The sequence below is a fragment of the Sciurus vulgaris genome, assembly GCF_902686455.1.
Source record: "Sciurus vulgaris genome assembly, chromosome: 5".
In the NCBI taxonomy this organism is placed as follows: domain Eukaryota; kingdom Metazoa; phylum Chordata; class Mammalia; order Rodentia; family Sciuridae; genus Sciurus; species Sciurus vulgaris.
The window spans coordinates 89401204-89417484 of NC_136465.1; the positions used below are offsets into that span (position 1 = coordinate 89401204).

A 16281-nucleotide genomic window follows, 5' to 3' on the forward strand; every position below is an offset into this window, starting at 1 on the left:
TACAAGAAGATAGAGACACTAGCATGTATTCTATCAGATCATAATGGATTGAAGTTAGAAAAAAAATGAAAGAGTAAAACACAGAAACTATTCCAACATCTGGAGATTAAACAATATGCTATTATATGATGAATGGATAACAGAAGATATTAGGAAGGAAATTAAAAAATTCTTAGAGGTAAATGAGAACAAAGAAACATCATATCAAAATCTCTGAGACACTATGAAAGCAGTACTTAGAGGGAAATTTATTTCATGGAGCGCATTTAATAAAAGAAGTAAAACTCAACAAATAAACGACCTAACACTACAGCTCAAAGCCCTAGAAAAAGAAGAACAGAACAGCACCAAAGTAGTAGAAGACAGGAAATAGTTAAACTCAGAGCTGAAATCAATGAAATTGAAACAAAAGAACAATACAAAAAAATTGACAAAATAAATAGTTGGTTCTTCCAAAAAAATAAACAAAATTGATAAACCTTTAGCCACACTAACAAAGAGAAGACGAGAGAAAACCCAAATCACTAAAATTCGGAATGAACAAGGAAATATCACAACAGACAGGATTGAAATACAAAACATAATTAGAAGCTATTTTGAAAATCTATACTCCAACAAAATAGAAAATTTCGAAGACATCAACAGGTTTCTAGAGACATATGAATTGCCTAAACTGAACGAGGAGGACATAAAACAATTTAAATAGACCAATTTCAAGTACTGAAATAGAAGAAGTCATCAAAAGCCTACCAACAAAGAAAAGTCCGGGACCAGATGGGTTCTCAGCCGAGTTCTACAAAACCTTTAAAGAAGAGCTCATTCCAATACTTCTCAAAGTATTCCATAAAATAGAAGAGGAGGGAACCCTCCCAAACTCATTCTATGAAGCCAATATCACCCTGATACCTAAACCAGACAGAGACTCATCAAGGAAAGAAAATTTCAGGCCAATATCCTTAATGAACATCGACGCAAAAATTCTCAACAAAATTTTAGCAAATCGCATACAAAAACATATTAAAAAGATAGTGCACCATGATCAAGTGGGTTTCATCCCAGGGATGCAAGGTTGGTTCAACATCAGGAAATCAATAAACGTAATTCACTATATTAATAGACTTAAAGTCAAGAATCACATGATTATTTCAATAGATGCAGAAAAAGCATTTGATAAAATACAGCACCCCTTCATGCTCAAAACACTAGAAAAAAATAGGGATAGTGGGAACATTCCTTAACATTGTAAAGGCCACCTATGCTAAGCCCATGGCTAATATCATTCTAAATGGTGAAAAACTGAAAGCATTCCCCCTAAAAACTGGAACAAGGCAGGGATGCCCTCTTTCACCCACCACTTCTATTCAACATCGTTCTTGAGACTCTGGCCAGAGCAATTAGACACACCAAAGAAATTAAAGGGATACGAATTGGAAAAGAAGAACTCAAACTATCCCTGTTCGCTGATGACATGATTATATATTTAGAGGAACCTGGAAATTCCACCAGAAAACTCTTAGAACTCATAAGTGAATTCAGTAAAGTAGCAGGTTACAAGATCAATGCCCATAAATCCAACGCATTTTTATACATAAGTGATGAATCTTCAGAAAGAGAAATTAGGAAAACTACCCCATTCAAATAGCCTCGAAAAAAAATAAAACACTTGGGAATCAATCTCACAAAAGAGGTGAAAGACCTCTACAATGAGAACTATACAACACTAAAGAAAGAAATTAAAGAACACCTTAGAAGATGGAAAGATCTTCCATGTTCTTGGACAGGAAGAATTAATATTGTCAAAATGGCCATACTACCTAAAGTGCTATACAAATTCAATGCAATTCCAATTAAAATCCCAATGACGTACCTTACAGAAATAGAGCAAGCAATTATGAAATTCATCTGGAAGAATAAGAAACCCAGAATAGCTAAAGCAATCCTTAGCAGGAAGAGTGAAACAGGGGGTATTGCAATACCAGATCTTCAACTCTACTACAAAGCAATAGTAACAAAAACGGCATGGTATTGGTACCAAAATAGAAAGGTAGATCAATGGTACAGAATAGAGGACACGGACACAAACCCAAATAAATACAATTTTCTCATACTAGACAAAGGGGCCAAAAATATGCAATGGAGAAAAGATAGCCTCTTCAACAAATGGTGCTGGGAGAATTGGAAATCCATACGCAATAGAATGAAACTAAACCCATATCTCTCACCATGCACGAAACTCAACTCAAAATGGATTAAGGACCTCGGAATCAGACCAGAGACCCTGCAGATTATAGAAGAAAAAGTAGGTCCAAATCTTCACCTTGTTGGTCTAGGATCAGACTTCCTTAACAGGACTCCCATAGCACAAGAAATAAAAGCTAGAATCAACCACTGCGATAGATTCAAACTAAAAAGCTTTCTCTCAGCAAAGGAAACTATCAGCAATGCGAAGAAAGAGCCTACAGAGTGGGAGAATATCTTTGCCAATCATACTTCAGATAGAGCACTAATCTCCAGAATCTATGAAGAACTCAAAAACTCTACTCCAAGAATTCAAATAATCCAGTCGACAAATGGGCTAAGGAAATGAATAGACACTTCACAGAAGAAGATCTACAAGCAATCAACAAACATATGGAAAAATGTTCAACATCTCTAGTAATAAGAGAAATGCAAATCAAAACCACCCTAAGATTCCATCTCACCCCAATTAGAATGGCGATTATCAAGAATACGAGCAACAACAGGTGTTGGCGAGGATGTGGGGAGAAAGGTACACTCATACACTGCTGGTGGGGCTGCAAATTAGTGCAGCCACTCTGGAAAGCAGTGTGGAGATTCCTTAGAAAACTCGGAATGGACCCTCCATTTGACCCAGCTATCCCACTCCTTGGCCTATACCCAAAGGACTTAAAATCAGCATACTACAGAGATACAGCCACATCAATGTTCATAGCTGCTCAATTCACAATAGCCAGACTGTGGAACCAACCTAGATGCCCTTCAATTGATGAGTGGATAAAGAAACTGTGGTATATATATACAATGGAATATTCCTCAGCCATAAAGAATGATAAAATTATGGCATTTGCAGGCAAATGGATGAAATTGGAGAATATCATGCTAAGTGAGATAAGCCAATCTCAAAAAGCCAAAGGACAAATGATATCGCTAATAAGTGGAGGATGACACATAATGGGGGGGAGGGAATGGTTAGTGTTAGGGTTAGAGTAAGGGTTAGGGAGGGGGGCAAGTATGGAGGAAGGAACTACTGTATAGAGGGTAAAGAGGGGTGGGAGGGGTGGGGGGAAGGGAAAAAAAAAAACAGAATGAATCAAACAACATTACTCTATGTAAATTTATGATTACACAAATGGTATGCCTTTACGCCATGTACAAACAGAGAAACATGTATCCCATTTGTTTACAATAAAAAAAAAAATAAAGAGTTATGTTAGCAATCTTAGCAATCTTTATATGTGTGCAATGTTAGGCTATATATACCCTATTGATGACAGGTAATGCAACATTAAATGATAGGTTTAGCATTACAGACAAGTTTAATTTGGAGAACAACAGCTTGATAAATTTTCTGCTTTAAAGGCTTGTATACCTGGAAAATATGAACACATTTAATATACAAAGAATAATGTTTTTAAATATATTACTCCATGGAATAGCTTTATAAATTAATCAGATGTCTCTAACAAACACATTTGAGTAATCCCATACATGTTGCTTATTGTAGAAAAACCAAGACATTAGACAAGTGTGGCAATAGTATTTGCCGTCTCTTTCCTGTTGAAAAAAATGTCCTAGAACAATTGATGTTAGACATTTTATAAACATTAACATTTTATTAGTTTGACCACTTAGAGACTTGTGAGTTAATTTTAAGGACATTTTACTTTTATTAGTTTACCCAATTTAAATTGAACCTTATGAAACCTTAAAATTGAACCTTATTAAACCTTAAAATTGAACCTTATTAAATCTTAAAATTGAACCTTATTAAATCACGTGACTTAAAAATATTTGAATCCATTTTCAAAATTTTAATTTTTATGCGCGCTTATATTTAACACAGAAGCAAAGGCCTTGTAATATTTATTTCCATTGCAATGTAATGGATGTTCAAAAATAACTCTAGAGTTGGATAAAAAGAACTGATCAAAAATTATTAACCTAGGTCTGTAGGATCAAAATTGTGAGCTCAAAAATACAGCATTTAAGAAAAATAAAGTCCTGAAAGAAAAATGATAAAGGTTATTAATTAAAGCATGAGAAAATGAGAAGGAGAGAAAAGTTGAAAGGGAGAAAAGTATTCTGAGTTGTAGCTGAGGAGAAATTTAAAATGGACACTTTTACACTTTTTTTTTCTTAGGTTTGAAACTGGTTTCCTACTGCACCTTTCTTCATTTACATGTTAATGTAACCCTTAAAGAGATCTGAATCTGAAAGGGGCTAATATGTTCTAGCAGAAACTTGATGCTTAGGTCCTTTTAATTTCTTGAGGCTGCAGGGAGGGCTAAGAGAGAAAGAAAAGATTTGAAAATAAGGAATTAGCCAAGAGAACGTGTTCAGGTGTTACTCCTTCCGCGCCAGCCACCTCCCGTAAAGAAGCTAGAATGTGTGTACGAGACCATGTGGTGGGGGGACTTGGTGGGCTGAATGGCGGAGCGGAAGGAGAAAAAGAATGAGGAAAAGAAGAGAAATGAACAGGAACTTCTGCAGTAGGAGACCTGTAAGGACATGATTCATCAGCTGGATTAAACTTAGAAGAGAAAGGATTAAAAGGGGGAGGAGAAGCAGCAAGAAAGAGAGGAAAAACACGAAGGGGAAAGGTTCCTTTCCATTCACCAGGTTGCCCACATATGTACTTAATTATAACTAGTACAACTAGGCATATAATTTTACCTAGTATATAGCTAGAATTTAGGGTGCCATAAATAGACCATTCTGACTTACTATTTAAAGGACAATTTAGCTCTGATTTAGGGAACAGGTGAAGGGGTTCGAGATGATTTAAACATCTCAGGGGTGCGTTTGCTGGGGTGGATGTTCTGAATCCCATGGTAAACTGAGACCCACCTGGCTAGTGATTTCGGCGTCCCGAGACCACGATGCCAGGCAACAAGAGGTTAGAACAAAGGCTTGATCGTCACCAAGACCAATGTTAACCGGGCATATGCCGAGAGGTTCTGGACACCTGGCCAGGATTTCGAGCGAGACACAGCGGAAAATAAGAGAGAGGTTCAGAACCTGAGAAAGAATCTCAGCACCATAAAACCCAGGAGTCCACCCAGCAACTAGGACCATCTATTCCCACACCTCAGCAGTCCGGCGGCCGAGCCGCGGCCGGGTGGCGGAAGCCACGAGAGGGAGGGGGAAGCCGCGGGCGGCAAGCAAGAGGGAATGGGACCACGGCGCCACGGGCTGCGGAGATGTGTTTCTGGTCAGGGGCCTAAGGGAACTCACCGATTCTGGAGTCCGGTGTTGTATGCAGAGAACTGGGCATCCCAGTAAATGGAAGATGAGTCTGTATAAGGGGGCGCACGCAGGAGCTTGCAGATGGGGTACCACCTGCTTAGGCAGCAAAAAAAAAAAAACCCATCCCCGAGTCTTAGGCACCAGATGTTAGGTTGGGAAAAAGAGGCGCGCATTTATGGTTCGTCGCTAGCTCCCAGAAACGCTCCACAGATACAGGTCTCATACAAGGAACCATTTATTTGCGCAGACGAATTCACGTCTGCACGGGGAAAGGGGGAAAAGCAAAGAAGAAAGCTGTTTTTGGTTTTTAATTCACTTGGTTTCTCCTTTATTTGGTTATTCCTTCAGGGTAGTTTCTCCCTGTGCTGACTTACATTGTTTTTCATTTCTTTCTCATGGAATATTTTGCTGAGAATGTTCTGTAGTGCTGGCTTTCTATGTGTAAATTCTTTTAGCTTTTATTTATCATGGAAGGATTTTATTTTGTTGTCCAATCTGTAGTTAAGTTTTGCTGGGTATAAGATTCTTGGTTGGCATCCATCTTCTTTCAGAGCTTGAAATATGTTTTTCCATTTCCTTCTAGCTTTTGGGGTCTGGGTTGAGAAATCTACTGATATCCATATTTGTTTCCCCCTGAATGTAATCTGATTCTTTTCTCTGACAGCCTTTAAAAGTCTATCTTTATTTTGTATTAGATATTTTCATTATACTCTGACTTGGTGTGGATCTGTTGTAATTTTGTACATTCAGTGTCCCATAAGCCTCTCTTGTATTTGATTTTCCATTTCATTCTTCAGATTTGGGAAATTTTCTGATATTATTTCATTGAATAGATTATTCATTCCTTTGGTTTTATCTCTTAATCTCAATAATTCTTAAATTTGTTCTTTTCATGATATCCCATAGTTATTGTAGGTTCTATTCATGATTTCCTTCCATCTTCTCTGTTTGGTCAACTTCGTTTTCAAGATTAAACATTTTGCCTTCAATGTCTGAGGTTCTGTCTTCCGAGTTATCCAGCCTGTTGGTTACGCTTTCCATTGAGTTTTTAATTTGATTTATTGTTTCCTTCATTTCAAGGATTTCTGTTGTTTTTTTTTTTTTTCCAGAATCTCTATTTCTTTATTGAAATGATCTTTTGCTTCCTGCATTTGCTCTTTTAACTGTGGATTGGTGCAATTATTCATTGCCTGCATTTGCTCTCTTATCTCATCGTTTGCTTCTCTGATCATTTTAATTATGTACATTCTGAACTCCCGTTCTGACATTTCTTCTGCCATGCTGTTATTGGAGTCTATTTATGTAGCATCTAGGTTTATTTTGGACACTTTCTTCCCTTGTTTTCTCATGTTGTTCATGTATCTTCCCCTCTAGCAGTATAAATCTGAGCTATTGCAGTTTCCCCCCTTATAGACTTATAGTATCCCTGCAGGTTTCCAATACGTCACCTTGAAGTGAGAGATCACTATTAGCAGCACACCATACAAACAATATGCATCCTTAACTCAAATAGTCTCTTTTAAGATATTAACCATATTGTCTTAGTAAGCAGAGATTATGAGTTCCATTATTATCTACAGTTTAGCCAATAGGTTTGCAATAAGGACCACAGTCTCTAATGGTGGACAGAGAGGATGGGAAGGGGTGTAGGATGCAACGTTAATGAGATAAGAAGTGAGTCTATAGAGGTACTATGTCATAGCAGTAGTGAAAACAGAATTAAAAGAAATTGGTTGTTGGCATGAGAAAAATGAGAGAGTCTCCAAGGAGACAGGTAGATAAGAGGAAAATAGAGAAGGTGAGAAAATATTAATAAAAGAAAAGTAGGAATAATAATAGGTATAATAGGAGTGATTGTAATAATACTACTACTAAAAAAAATCTTCAGTAAGACTATACTATACTGTTCAAACCTCTTTGTCTTTATTAGCCTGATGCCTGGGAGGAACTTGATAATGCTGTATCCCAAGAAGGGTGCTGCCCCTCTAGGGATGGTGGCCTCCAGGTGGGGTATAATCCATACTAGTGGGCAGAGGCACCCCCAGCTATTGATAGTTGGTCAACTGCAGCACGAGTGCAAGACCATCAGCTGGAGCCAGGCTGGCCTGGGGCTGGGTCTCTGTTTTTCATAGTGTTTCCACCATTTGCTTTTTACCAACAGGGTAGAGAGATTCTGATGTCTCCACATCCTTACCAACATTTGTTTGATTTTCTTGGTGTTGTTTCTATAATAGCTATTTTAATGAGTGTGAAGTGCTATCTCACTGTGCTTTTGATTTGCATTTCCCTGGGAGTGACATTTGGTGTCTTTTCATATACTGTCATTCATTTGTACATCTCCTCTGGAGAAACGTCTATTCAAGTACTTAGCACATTTAAAAATCAGGTTATTCTTTTGTTATTGAGTTGTAGGACTTCCTTGATTATTTTGAAAATTACTCCTTATCAGATATATAGCTTACAAATATCTCCTCCTATTCTATAGGTTGCTCTTTCACTCTATTCACTATTTCCCTTGCTGTGAAGAAGCTTTTTAGTTTGAGTGGAGTCCTACTTGTCTATTTTTACTTTTATTATCTGTTTTTCCCCCCAATCTTAATTGTTATAATAACAACTTTTATTAGTTTTATTGAGAGTCAGCAAAATGCCAGTTGCTGCTAGTGATCATAAATTAAAGAAAATAACCTCTATCTCTGATTATAAGAATAAAATTTACTCCATCAAGGTAGACATTATAAATATTTCTCTTGATACTGTTCTTACTGCATCCCACATATATTGTATTCTCAGTTTTGTGTGTCTCAAAGTGTTTGCTAATTTCTCTTTAGATTTTTTTCTTCAACCTATTGTTCCAAAGTGTGTTGTTTAATATGCACATACTTGTGAATTTTTCAGTTTTCCTTATGTTATTAATTTCTAGTTTAATTCCATTGTAGGAGGAAAAGATAATTGGTTTGTATATCATTTCAATCTTTAAAAATTCATTAACTCTTGTTTAATGACCTGATGTGTATGTGGTCTGTTTTGGAGAATGTTCTATTTATTCTTAAGAAGAATTTGTATTCTGCATTCTTGAATAGAGTGTTCTCTATGTGTTGGTAGGTTCTAGTTGTTCTATACTGTTGTTAAAGTCCTCTGTTTCCTTATTGATGTTCTCTCTGGTTATTCTATTGATAACTGAAAGGGTAGTATTGAGGTGTCCTGTTACTGTTGCATTCCTCTCTGTTTCTCCTTGTTCTGTCACTGTTCACCATATATATCTAAATACGCCAATGTTGGGTGCATATATGTTTATAATTGTTTAATCTTCTTGGTAAATTGCCCTCTTGAGACAGTTTTTGACTTACAAGTTTATTTTATTTTGAGTCACATATAATTTATTTTAATTTAGCCTATACACTTTATCATAAATAAATATTCATTAATAAAATGTTTCATGAAAACAATATTTTTTTACTAATTTTTGAGTTCTTTATTTTTTTCATATAAACCACAGTATTTTATTGGTTCTTTTCAGTTCTATATGACAGCAGAATCCATTTTGATATAATTCTATAAACATGGAATATATCTTATTCTAGTTACAGTCCCATTTTTATGGATGTATATGGTATTGGGATTCTCTGTGTTGTCTTCATGTAAGTACATGGGAAAACTAGGTCAGATTCATTCCACGGTCTTTCGTTTGCTCACCCCCCTCCCTTCCCTCCCTTCTCCATTGTGTACTCTACCGCACTTCTGTTCTTATCCTCACCACCCCCCCTTATTGTGGGTTAGCTTCTATCTATCAGAGAAAACAAGTTTATTTTAAATAGTTACCCCATTCCCTACCATTTGCATGAATGTTTCCATCTAACCCTTCATTTTCAGACTGTATATCCTTAAATGTGACTTTCTTATAGACAACATGTAGCTATGTCTTATTTTATCCATTCAGTCACTCTATGTCTTTTGGTTGGTGAGTTTAATCCACTTATACTTCAAGTAATTATTAATAAGGATGAATTTACAATTGTTCCCTTGTCAGTCATTCTTTGCTTATATTGTGGTACCTTTGTCCATTTCTTCGCTTGCTCCTTTTCTGGTGATTTGTTTTTGGTAATGATATGCTTTGGTTCATTTTTTTTTTCCTTTTTATAACTTCTATAAACCTTTTTATAGCTATCATGAAACTTATATAAAATATACTGTACTTATAACAGTATATTTTAGGCTTATAGTAACTTCAAATACCTATAAAAACTATGATTTTACTACTCATTCTCACACTTTATTTTAATGATGTCACAATCTATTTATACTATGTATCTATTAACATATTTAAGTGTATTATTTTAATGTCTTTGTCTTCTAACATTTATTTTAGAATTAAGTGATTTACCCACTACCAATACAGTAACATAGTATTTTATATTTGTCTACATATGTACATGTATTTTGTGTATATATATATGTTTATACATGTACATGTAAATGCACATATGTATGTACATAATGAGTGCTATACATTTTTATACTATCATGTTGGTGTTTAGTATCCCTTTGTTTCAAGTTGAAAAATTTCTTGGTTTTTCTTTTTTTCCCCATTTTTATTAATGCATTATAATTATATGTAAGAATGGGACTCATTAAAGCCATATTCATACATTTATATAACATAATTTAATCTCTCTCATTCCCCAGTCCCTCCCCTTTTCTTTCCTCCTCTCTGCTCCACTCCCATTGTTCTACCCTGCTGGTATCCCTTATATTATTATTTTTAATTAGTGCATAAATATATATAAATATAGGATTCATTGTGCTATATATTTGTATATGGACATAGCATTCTGCAGTACACTTTACTCCCCAGTACTTCCCCTGACCCTCTCCTCCTTTCTTCCACTCAGTCACCTTCCTCTCTTTCTCTTGGTTTACCTTCTGTTTTTTTTTTTTTGTGAGATCCATGTTTTATTTTTATTTTTCCCCTCTCCAGCTTCAACATATGAGAGAGAACATTTGACCCTTGACTTTGAGAGTCTGGCTTATTTAGTAAAATAAATAAGTAAACAAGAGCATAAAGAGAGGACCTACAGAATGGGAAGAAATCTTCACCAGCTACTCTTCTGACTGGGGATTAATATCCCCTCTTGTTTACTTTGCTGTACAGAAGTTTTTTAGTTTGTTCCCATCCCTTGTATTAATTCTTGGGTTTATTTCTTGAAATTTAGGATTCTATTAAGGAAGTTGATGCCTGTGCCAACATGTTGGTGTGTTGACCCTACCTAAGTTTTCTTCTAGCTCTTGACATGATTCTTGTCTAGTTCTAAGACAATTTGATATGAAAGTGTTCACATCGAATTGATTGCTATGCAAGGGGAGAAAAAGGAATATAGTTTAATTCTTCTACATGTGGATATCCAGTATTTTCAGCACCCTTTGTTAAAAAAGCTCTTTTCTTCCATGTATGCTTTTGGCACTTTGTCAAAGATCAGTCAACTGTATCTATATGAATTTGTCCCTGTGTCTTCTACTCCATTCCATTGGTCTTTATGTTTGTTTATATTACAAATACTATCCCATTTTTTATGACTATAGCTATGTAGTATAATTTTAGATCAGATATTGTGATGTTTCCAGCATTACTATTATTGCTTAGAATTGTTTTGGCTATTCTGGGTCTTTTATTCTTCCATATGATTGTTTTTTAGTTCTGTGAAGAATGTCATTGGTATTTTGGTAGGGATTGCATTGAATCTGTAGATTGCTTTTGATAATATGGCTATTTTGAAAATATTATCTCTGCCTATTAAAAAACATGGGAGATGTTTCATTCTTTTAAATTCTTCAATTTATTTTTATGGTGTTCTATAAATTGCATTGTAGAGGTTTTTTGCCTTCATGGTCAGATTATTCCCATTTTTGTTTTGTTTTGAGGCTACTGTGAAAGGAATTACTTTCCCTATTTCTTTCTCAGGTTCATTATTAGTGTATAGTAAGGTTCTTGATCTTTGGATGTTGATCTTGCATACTATAATTTTGCTGAATTTCTTTATCAGCTCTAGAAATTTTCTGGTGTAGTTCTTTAGGTCTTCTAAGTATAGGATCATATCATCAACCCACATAGTTTGACTTCTTCCTTTCCTATTTGTGTACCTTTATTTTCCTTCTCTTGACTAACTCTTTTGGTTAGAGTTCCAAGTACTATATTGGATAGGAATAGTGACAGTGGAAATCCTTGTCTTGTCCTGATTTTAGGGAAAATGTTTTCAGATTTTCTCCATTCTTTAATAATATTGGCTTTGTGTTTGCCCTAAAACTTGCTTTGTAGCTTAAAATAGGGTCTATTATTGCCCTCTCAGAATGATCTTGTTGTGTTGGGTTGGGAGTGTAGGTCTGATAGGTAACTGGCCATGGCACTTCTTTGCCTGCTTCATCCTTAGACTAATCAGGCTTGAACTGTATCTCTCATTCCAAGAGTCCCTGTCCATTGCTATGGAAAGTTGTGTGGAAGCTTCACTTTAACTTTCAGACACTACTGAGCTTGGAGGGAGGTGGAACTTTCCTTCTGATCATACTCAGTTTCCTGCCTGTTATCTGTCACTCTCTTTGTTCCAGGGATCAGACTGTCAGTTTCAAATGGAAGAACCTTTGTTCTTGTCCATTATGCAAAGACTCAGAAGGGTCCCAGTCTCTCTCTTATGCACAGATTCTGAGTATAGGCACCCACAGATCCCATGAAAAGTGTAGCCTAAGTTAATTGATTTTGGATAATCAAAAAGCAAGTATTCAGGTGTAGGACAAAATAACAACAACAACAATGATAATAATGAGTGAAAGAAACCAAGAAAAAAGTGAATTTCTGAAAATCAAGGGTGTTTCCAGAATTCTGAATCTGCTGACTGGTGAATCCTGATCAATGAATCCCTTCAAGCTGTTGGTGCTTCCCCTGCTCTGATCACCTCTTCTAGGGAGAATCCAATATTTCTGTTGGGAATTATCACTTCTCTACCTGGCCTCAGAGTTCCACAGCTTGACTTTCTCCCTCATATCTACAGTCCATATTTTTGGAGATTATTATCTGCTCTTATTGTGGATATGCTGATCAACATTTATTTTTCTTGAGCTTGGTGGGAGAAGGTCTTTTGGCTTGTTAGAGATGAGTTTTCTTCTCCCCTGCTGAGCCATAGCATGCCTGACCTTGCTGCCATCTGTTGCCTTTATTAATTTTCTTCCTATATAGAAGCTGGCTTTATTTGTTTGTTTTTCCTAGAGACTAGCTGAGTTGCCCCCCTCCTTTTTCCCTATTTCCCTACCTCAGTTTGTCACTGCAGAACTGATGATCTAATTCACTCTTCGAGAGCTACTGCAACACAGTGGATTCCTCTGAGCCAAAATCTTTATCCCTGCTCTTTAGTTTTTCTTGGATAGACAGGACTAATGGTTATGAACTCCCTGAGCTTTTGTTTGGGAAAATATTTATCTCTTATTCATTATTTAAAGACATTCTTTAATGGGAATTGTATTCTTGGTTGGCAGGTACGTTTCTTTCAGAATTTTGAATACATCATCCCACTTCTCTAGTCTACAAGTTTTCTGCTGGAAATTTCTTTGCATTCATCTTATTTTGGGATCACTTATAATTCCTGGATCTGACTGTTAATTTATTTCCCCAGATTTTGGACACTTTCAGGTGTCATTTGAATGATCTTCGTGGTACTTTTTTCCCGCTTGTCTTTCTCGTATCCTCTAATGTTCTTTTGATGATGTCCCATAAATTCTTTAAGTTTTCTTCACTCTTTTACATTTTTTCTTTTTGCTCCTCTGACTGGATAATTTCAAGTAGTCTGCGTCCAAGTTTACTTATTCTTTCTTCTGTTCACTGTAGTCTATTATTAAGTTCTTTTATTTAATTTTTCAATTCAGTTATTCTTCAATTATGTGGTGAGTGCATACATTGTTCAAACTGCCCCATTTGTTCTTGCAGCCTGGAGTCATAGACAAGTGATTTAATATCTTTGCAGATATCCTCTGAAAAATGTATAAGGGTGTTTACTTCATAGATGTGAACATAACATAGAGTAGTTAGATTCAGCAAGTGCTCAGTTTAGCATATGTTGGGTCCTATCAGCACCCTGAACTAAGTAAGATAGGAACCATACCCTTCAGTCCCTTGATCAGGAAAAGTAGAAATATTGGATGTATAGTCCAAATTTTTCTCTTCCCATTCACTCTGTGACAGGCAGGAGAATTGTGGCAAGTGTCCACAAACTAGTTCAAACTGCTAATTCTTCCTGATCTTATGGGATTCTACTGAGTTGGGAATTACAAAGAAATGGGATTTCCAATTTTCCTACTAGTTTTCTTGTGGCTAATTTAGTATTTGATTGGGGTATAGGTGCTTCTCAACAAGTTTCTGGATTTCTCAAAAGTGGAATTGATCCATATATTGCTATTGAATCAGTGTGTTTGTTGGGGTATGAGAATTCATGGCTTCTTTTTCTGTCATTTTGCTGATAATCTTTATGTATCCTTTCTTAATACTTAGACTGCTCATCTTATATTTACTGAAGTAGCTCATTTACACTTGATTTATAGTTTTAACCCATAATCCTTATGTATGCCTTAAAGGAACACATAGTAAAAATAAAATAGTTGAATTATTTCTAACATGTAAAGTACAACTTTTCTGGATTACTTTTAAATTCAGATTTTCATTGTATGTGTTTTTTCACCAATTTTATCCTCTGTGCTGTAAAAAGAGTTATGAATGCAGGTTTCTGGATAGGGAGAAAAACTCTTCTATTGGCTATGAGAATTTATTGCAAATTGCTCTAAGTTTCATTGTTGGTGCTTTCTTGACCTGAGCAGATGGTACACCTAGATATTTTCAGATGGCAACAAGCATTCATATTCCCTCCATGTTTGTTAAGTCATTTTAGGTTTAAATATCCAATGTTGGCAGTTTTGCAGTCATGTCATCAAAAAAGTCACTGTGTATACACAAGCTCAGGCTATGAAATAGTTTGATAACTGGTTCATGAATAACAGCAATTGTAAGATGTCATTAAATGTTAGACTTATCTCAATTTCTGAGATCAAAAAATATGAAAGACCTATTGATGCTTGTATTCTTGTCTTTCATATTTTTTGATCTCAGAAATTGAGATTATCAAGAATACAAGCAACAATAGGTGTTGGCGAGGATGTGGGGAAACAGGTACACTCATACATTGCTGGTGGGGTTGCAAGTTAGTGCAGCCACTCTGGAAAGCAGTGTGGAGATTCCTCAGAAAACTTGGAATGGAACCACCATTTGACCCAGTTATCCCACTCCTTGGCCTATACCCAAAGGACTTAAAATCAGCATACTACAGAGATGCAGCCACATCGATGTTCATAGATGCTCAATTCACAATAGCCAGATTGTGGAACCAACTTAGATGCCCTTCAACTGATGAATGGATAAAGAAACTGTGGTATATATACAGAATGAAATATTACTCAGTCATAAAAAAGAATAAAATTATGGCATTTGCAGGTAAATGGATGGAGTTGGAGAACATCATGCTAAGTGAGATAAGCCAATCTCAAAAAACCAAAGGACAAATGATCTCACTGATAAGCGGATGATGACACATAACAGAGGGTGGGAGGGAGGCAAGAATGGAGGAAGGAGGGACTGTATAGAGAGGAAAGAGGGGTGGGAGGAGTAGGGGGGGAGGAAAAATAACAGAACAAATCAAACACCATTACCCTATGTAAATGTATGATTACACAAATGGTATGCCTCTACTTCATGTACAAACAGAGAAACAAGATGTATCCCATTTGTTTACAATAAAAATAAATTTTAAAAAATATGAAAGAAGAAAACAGCCTCTTTGATGAAATACAGTTTACTTCATCTCTGGAGGACAGCAATCATTATAATTATTGCTTAGATATTATTATCTTTCAAAATTATTTTATACTGGGTTCTTTAAATTATTTATTCTAGGCAGTGTCAGAATAACTCCTATGGACTCTCGTTGGGTTGGTGCTTGGTGGCTCAGTTTCCTTGTGTCTGGACTACTGGCCATTATTTCCTCCATACCATTCTTTTTTTTACCCAAAAATCCAAATAAATCAAAGAAAGAAGGGAAAATTTCAACATCTTTGCGTGTACTTAAAACAAATGAAGAAAGGAATCAAACAGTTAATTTGACCAACCATGAGCAAAAGACTACTATAAATACAGCTGGTAAGTACTTCACATTTCTAGTCAATTTGGAATTATTAAACCATTGAAAGGGAAGAGTATTCCAAAATAATAATTCATATCTAAATCAGATGGAGTTTGTTTTCTTGTACACTAGATTTAGCTAAGTTATTTTTATAAAACTCCTATTAAAATTGGTAAATACTTTCTGAGCATATGAAAAAGTGAATAGGATCAGATTTATGGCCATTAGCATGGAGAAAACAGCCAAAAACTAAAACATCTGTTCCTTATAAACCAAAGAATATATGTTCATTTCAAAATTATACAGTGTAGTTTATGAATAAGTTAAAATTTTTATATTTCATTAATTCACTCATTCATTCATTCAACAAATGGTTCTAGGCACCAGACTATGCCCTAGTGATTGACCTGCCTCCATTTTCCAAAAATGTATAATTATTTCCAAGAATTTACTCAATAATGAGAATTATACAGACAATTCTAATTAAGTACTTTGGCTTGGTTAAACTTACCTATTCTCAGGTAGAGACATGGAGTAAGGAGAAGGAACTTAGGAAAGATTTCTGCCTAGTGATCAGACTAATATTTTT

General features: G+C 35.6%; 1 protein-coding gene across 1 annotated transcript in view; it reads left to right on the forward strand.

Annotated features, from left to right (window-relative positions):
- LOC306662008 (solute carrier organic anion transporter family member 1B3-like) overlaps nucleotides 1-16281 on the forward strand; it is an 88808-nt gene that overhangs the window by 49563 nt on the left and 22964 nt on the right. Inside the window, exon 8 of the mRNA XM_079141482.1 lies at nucleotides 15467-15709. Within this exon, the coding sequence (XP_078997608.1) occupies nucleotides 15467-15709 (243 nt within the window). The remainder of the gene's footprint in view (nucleotides 1-15466; nucleotides 15710-16281) is intronic.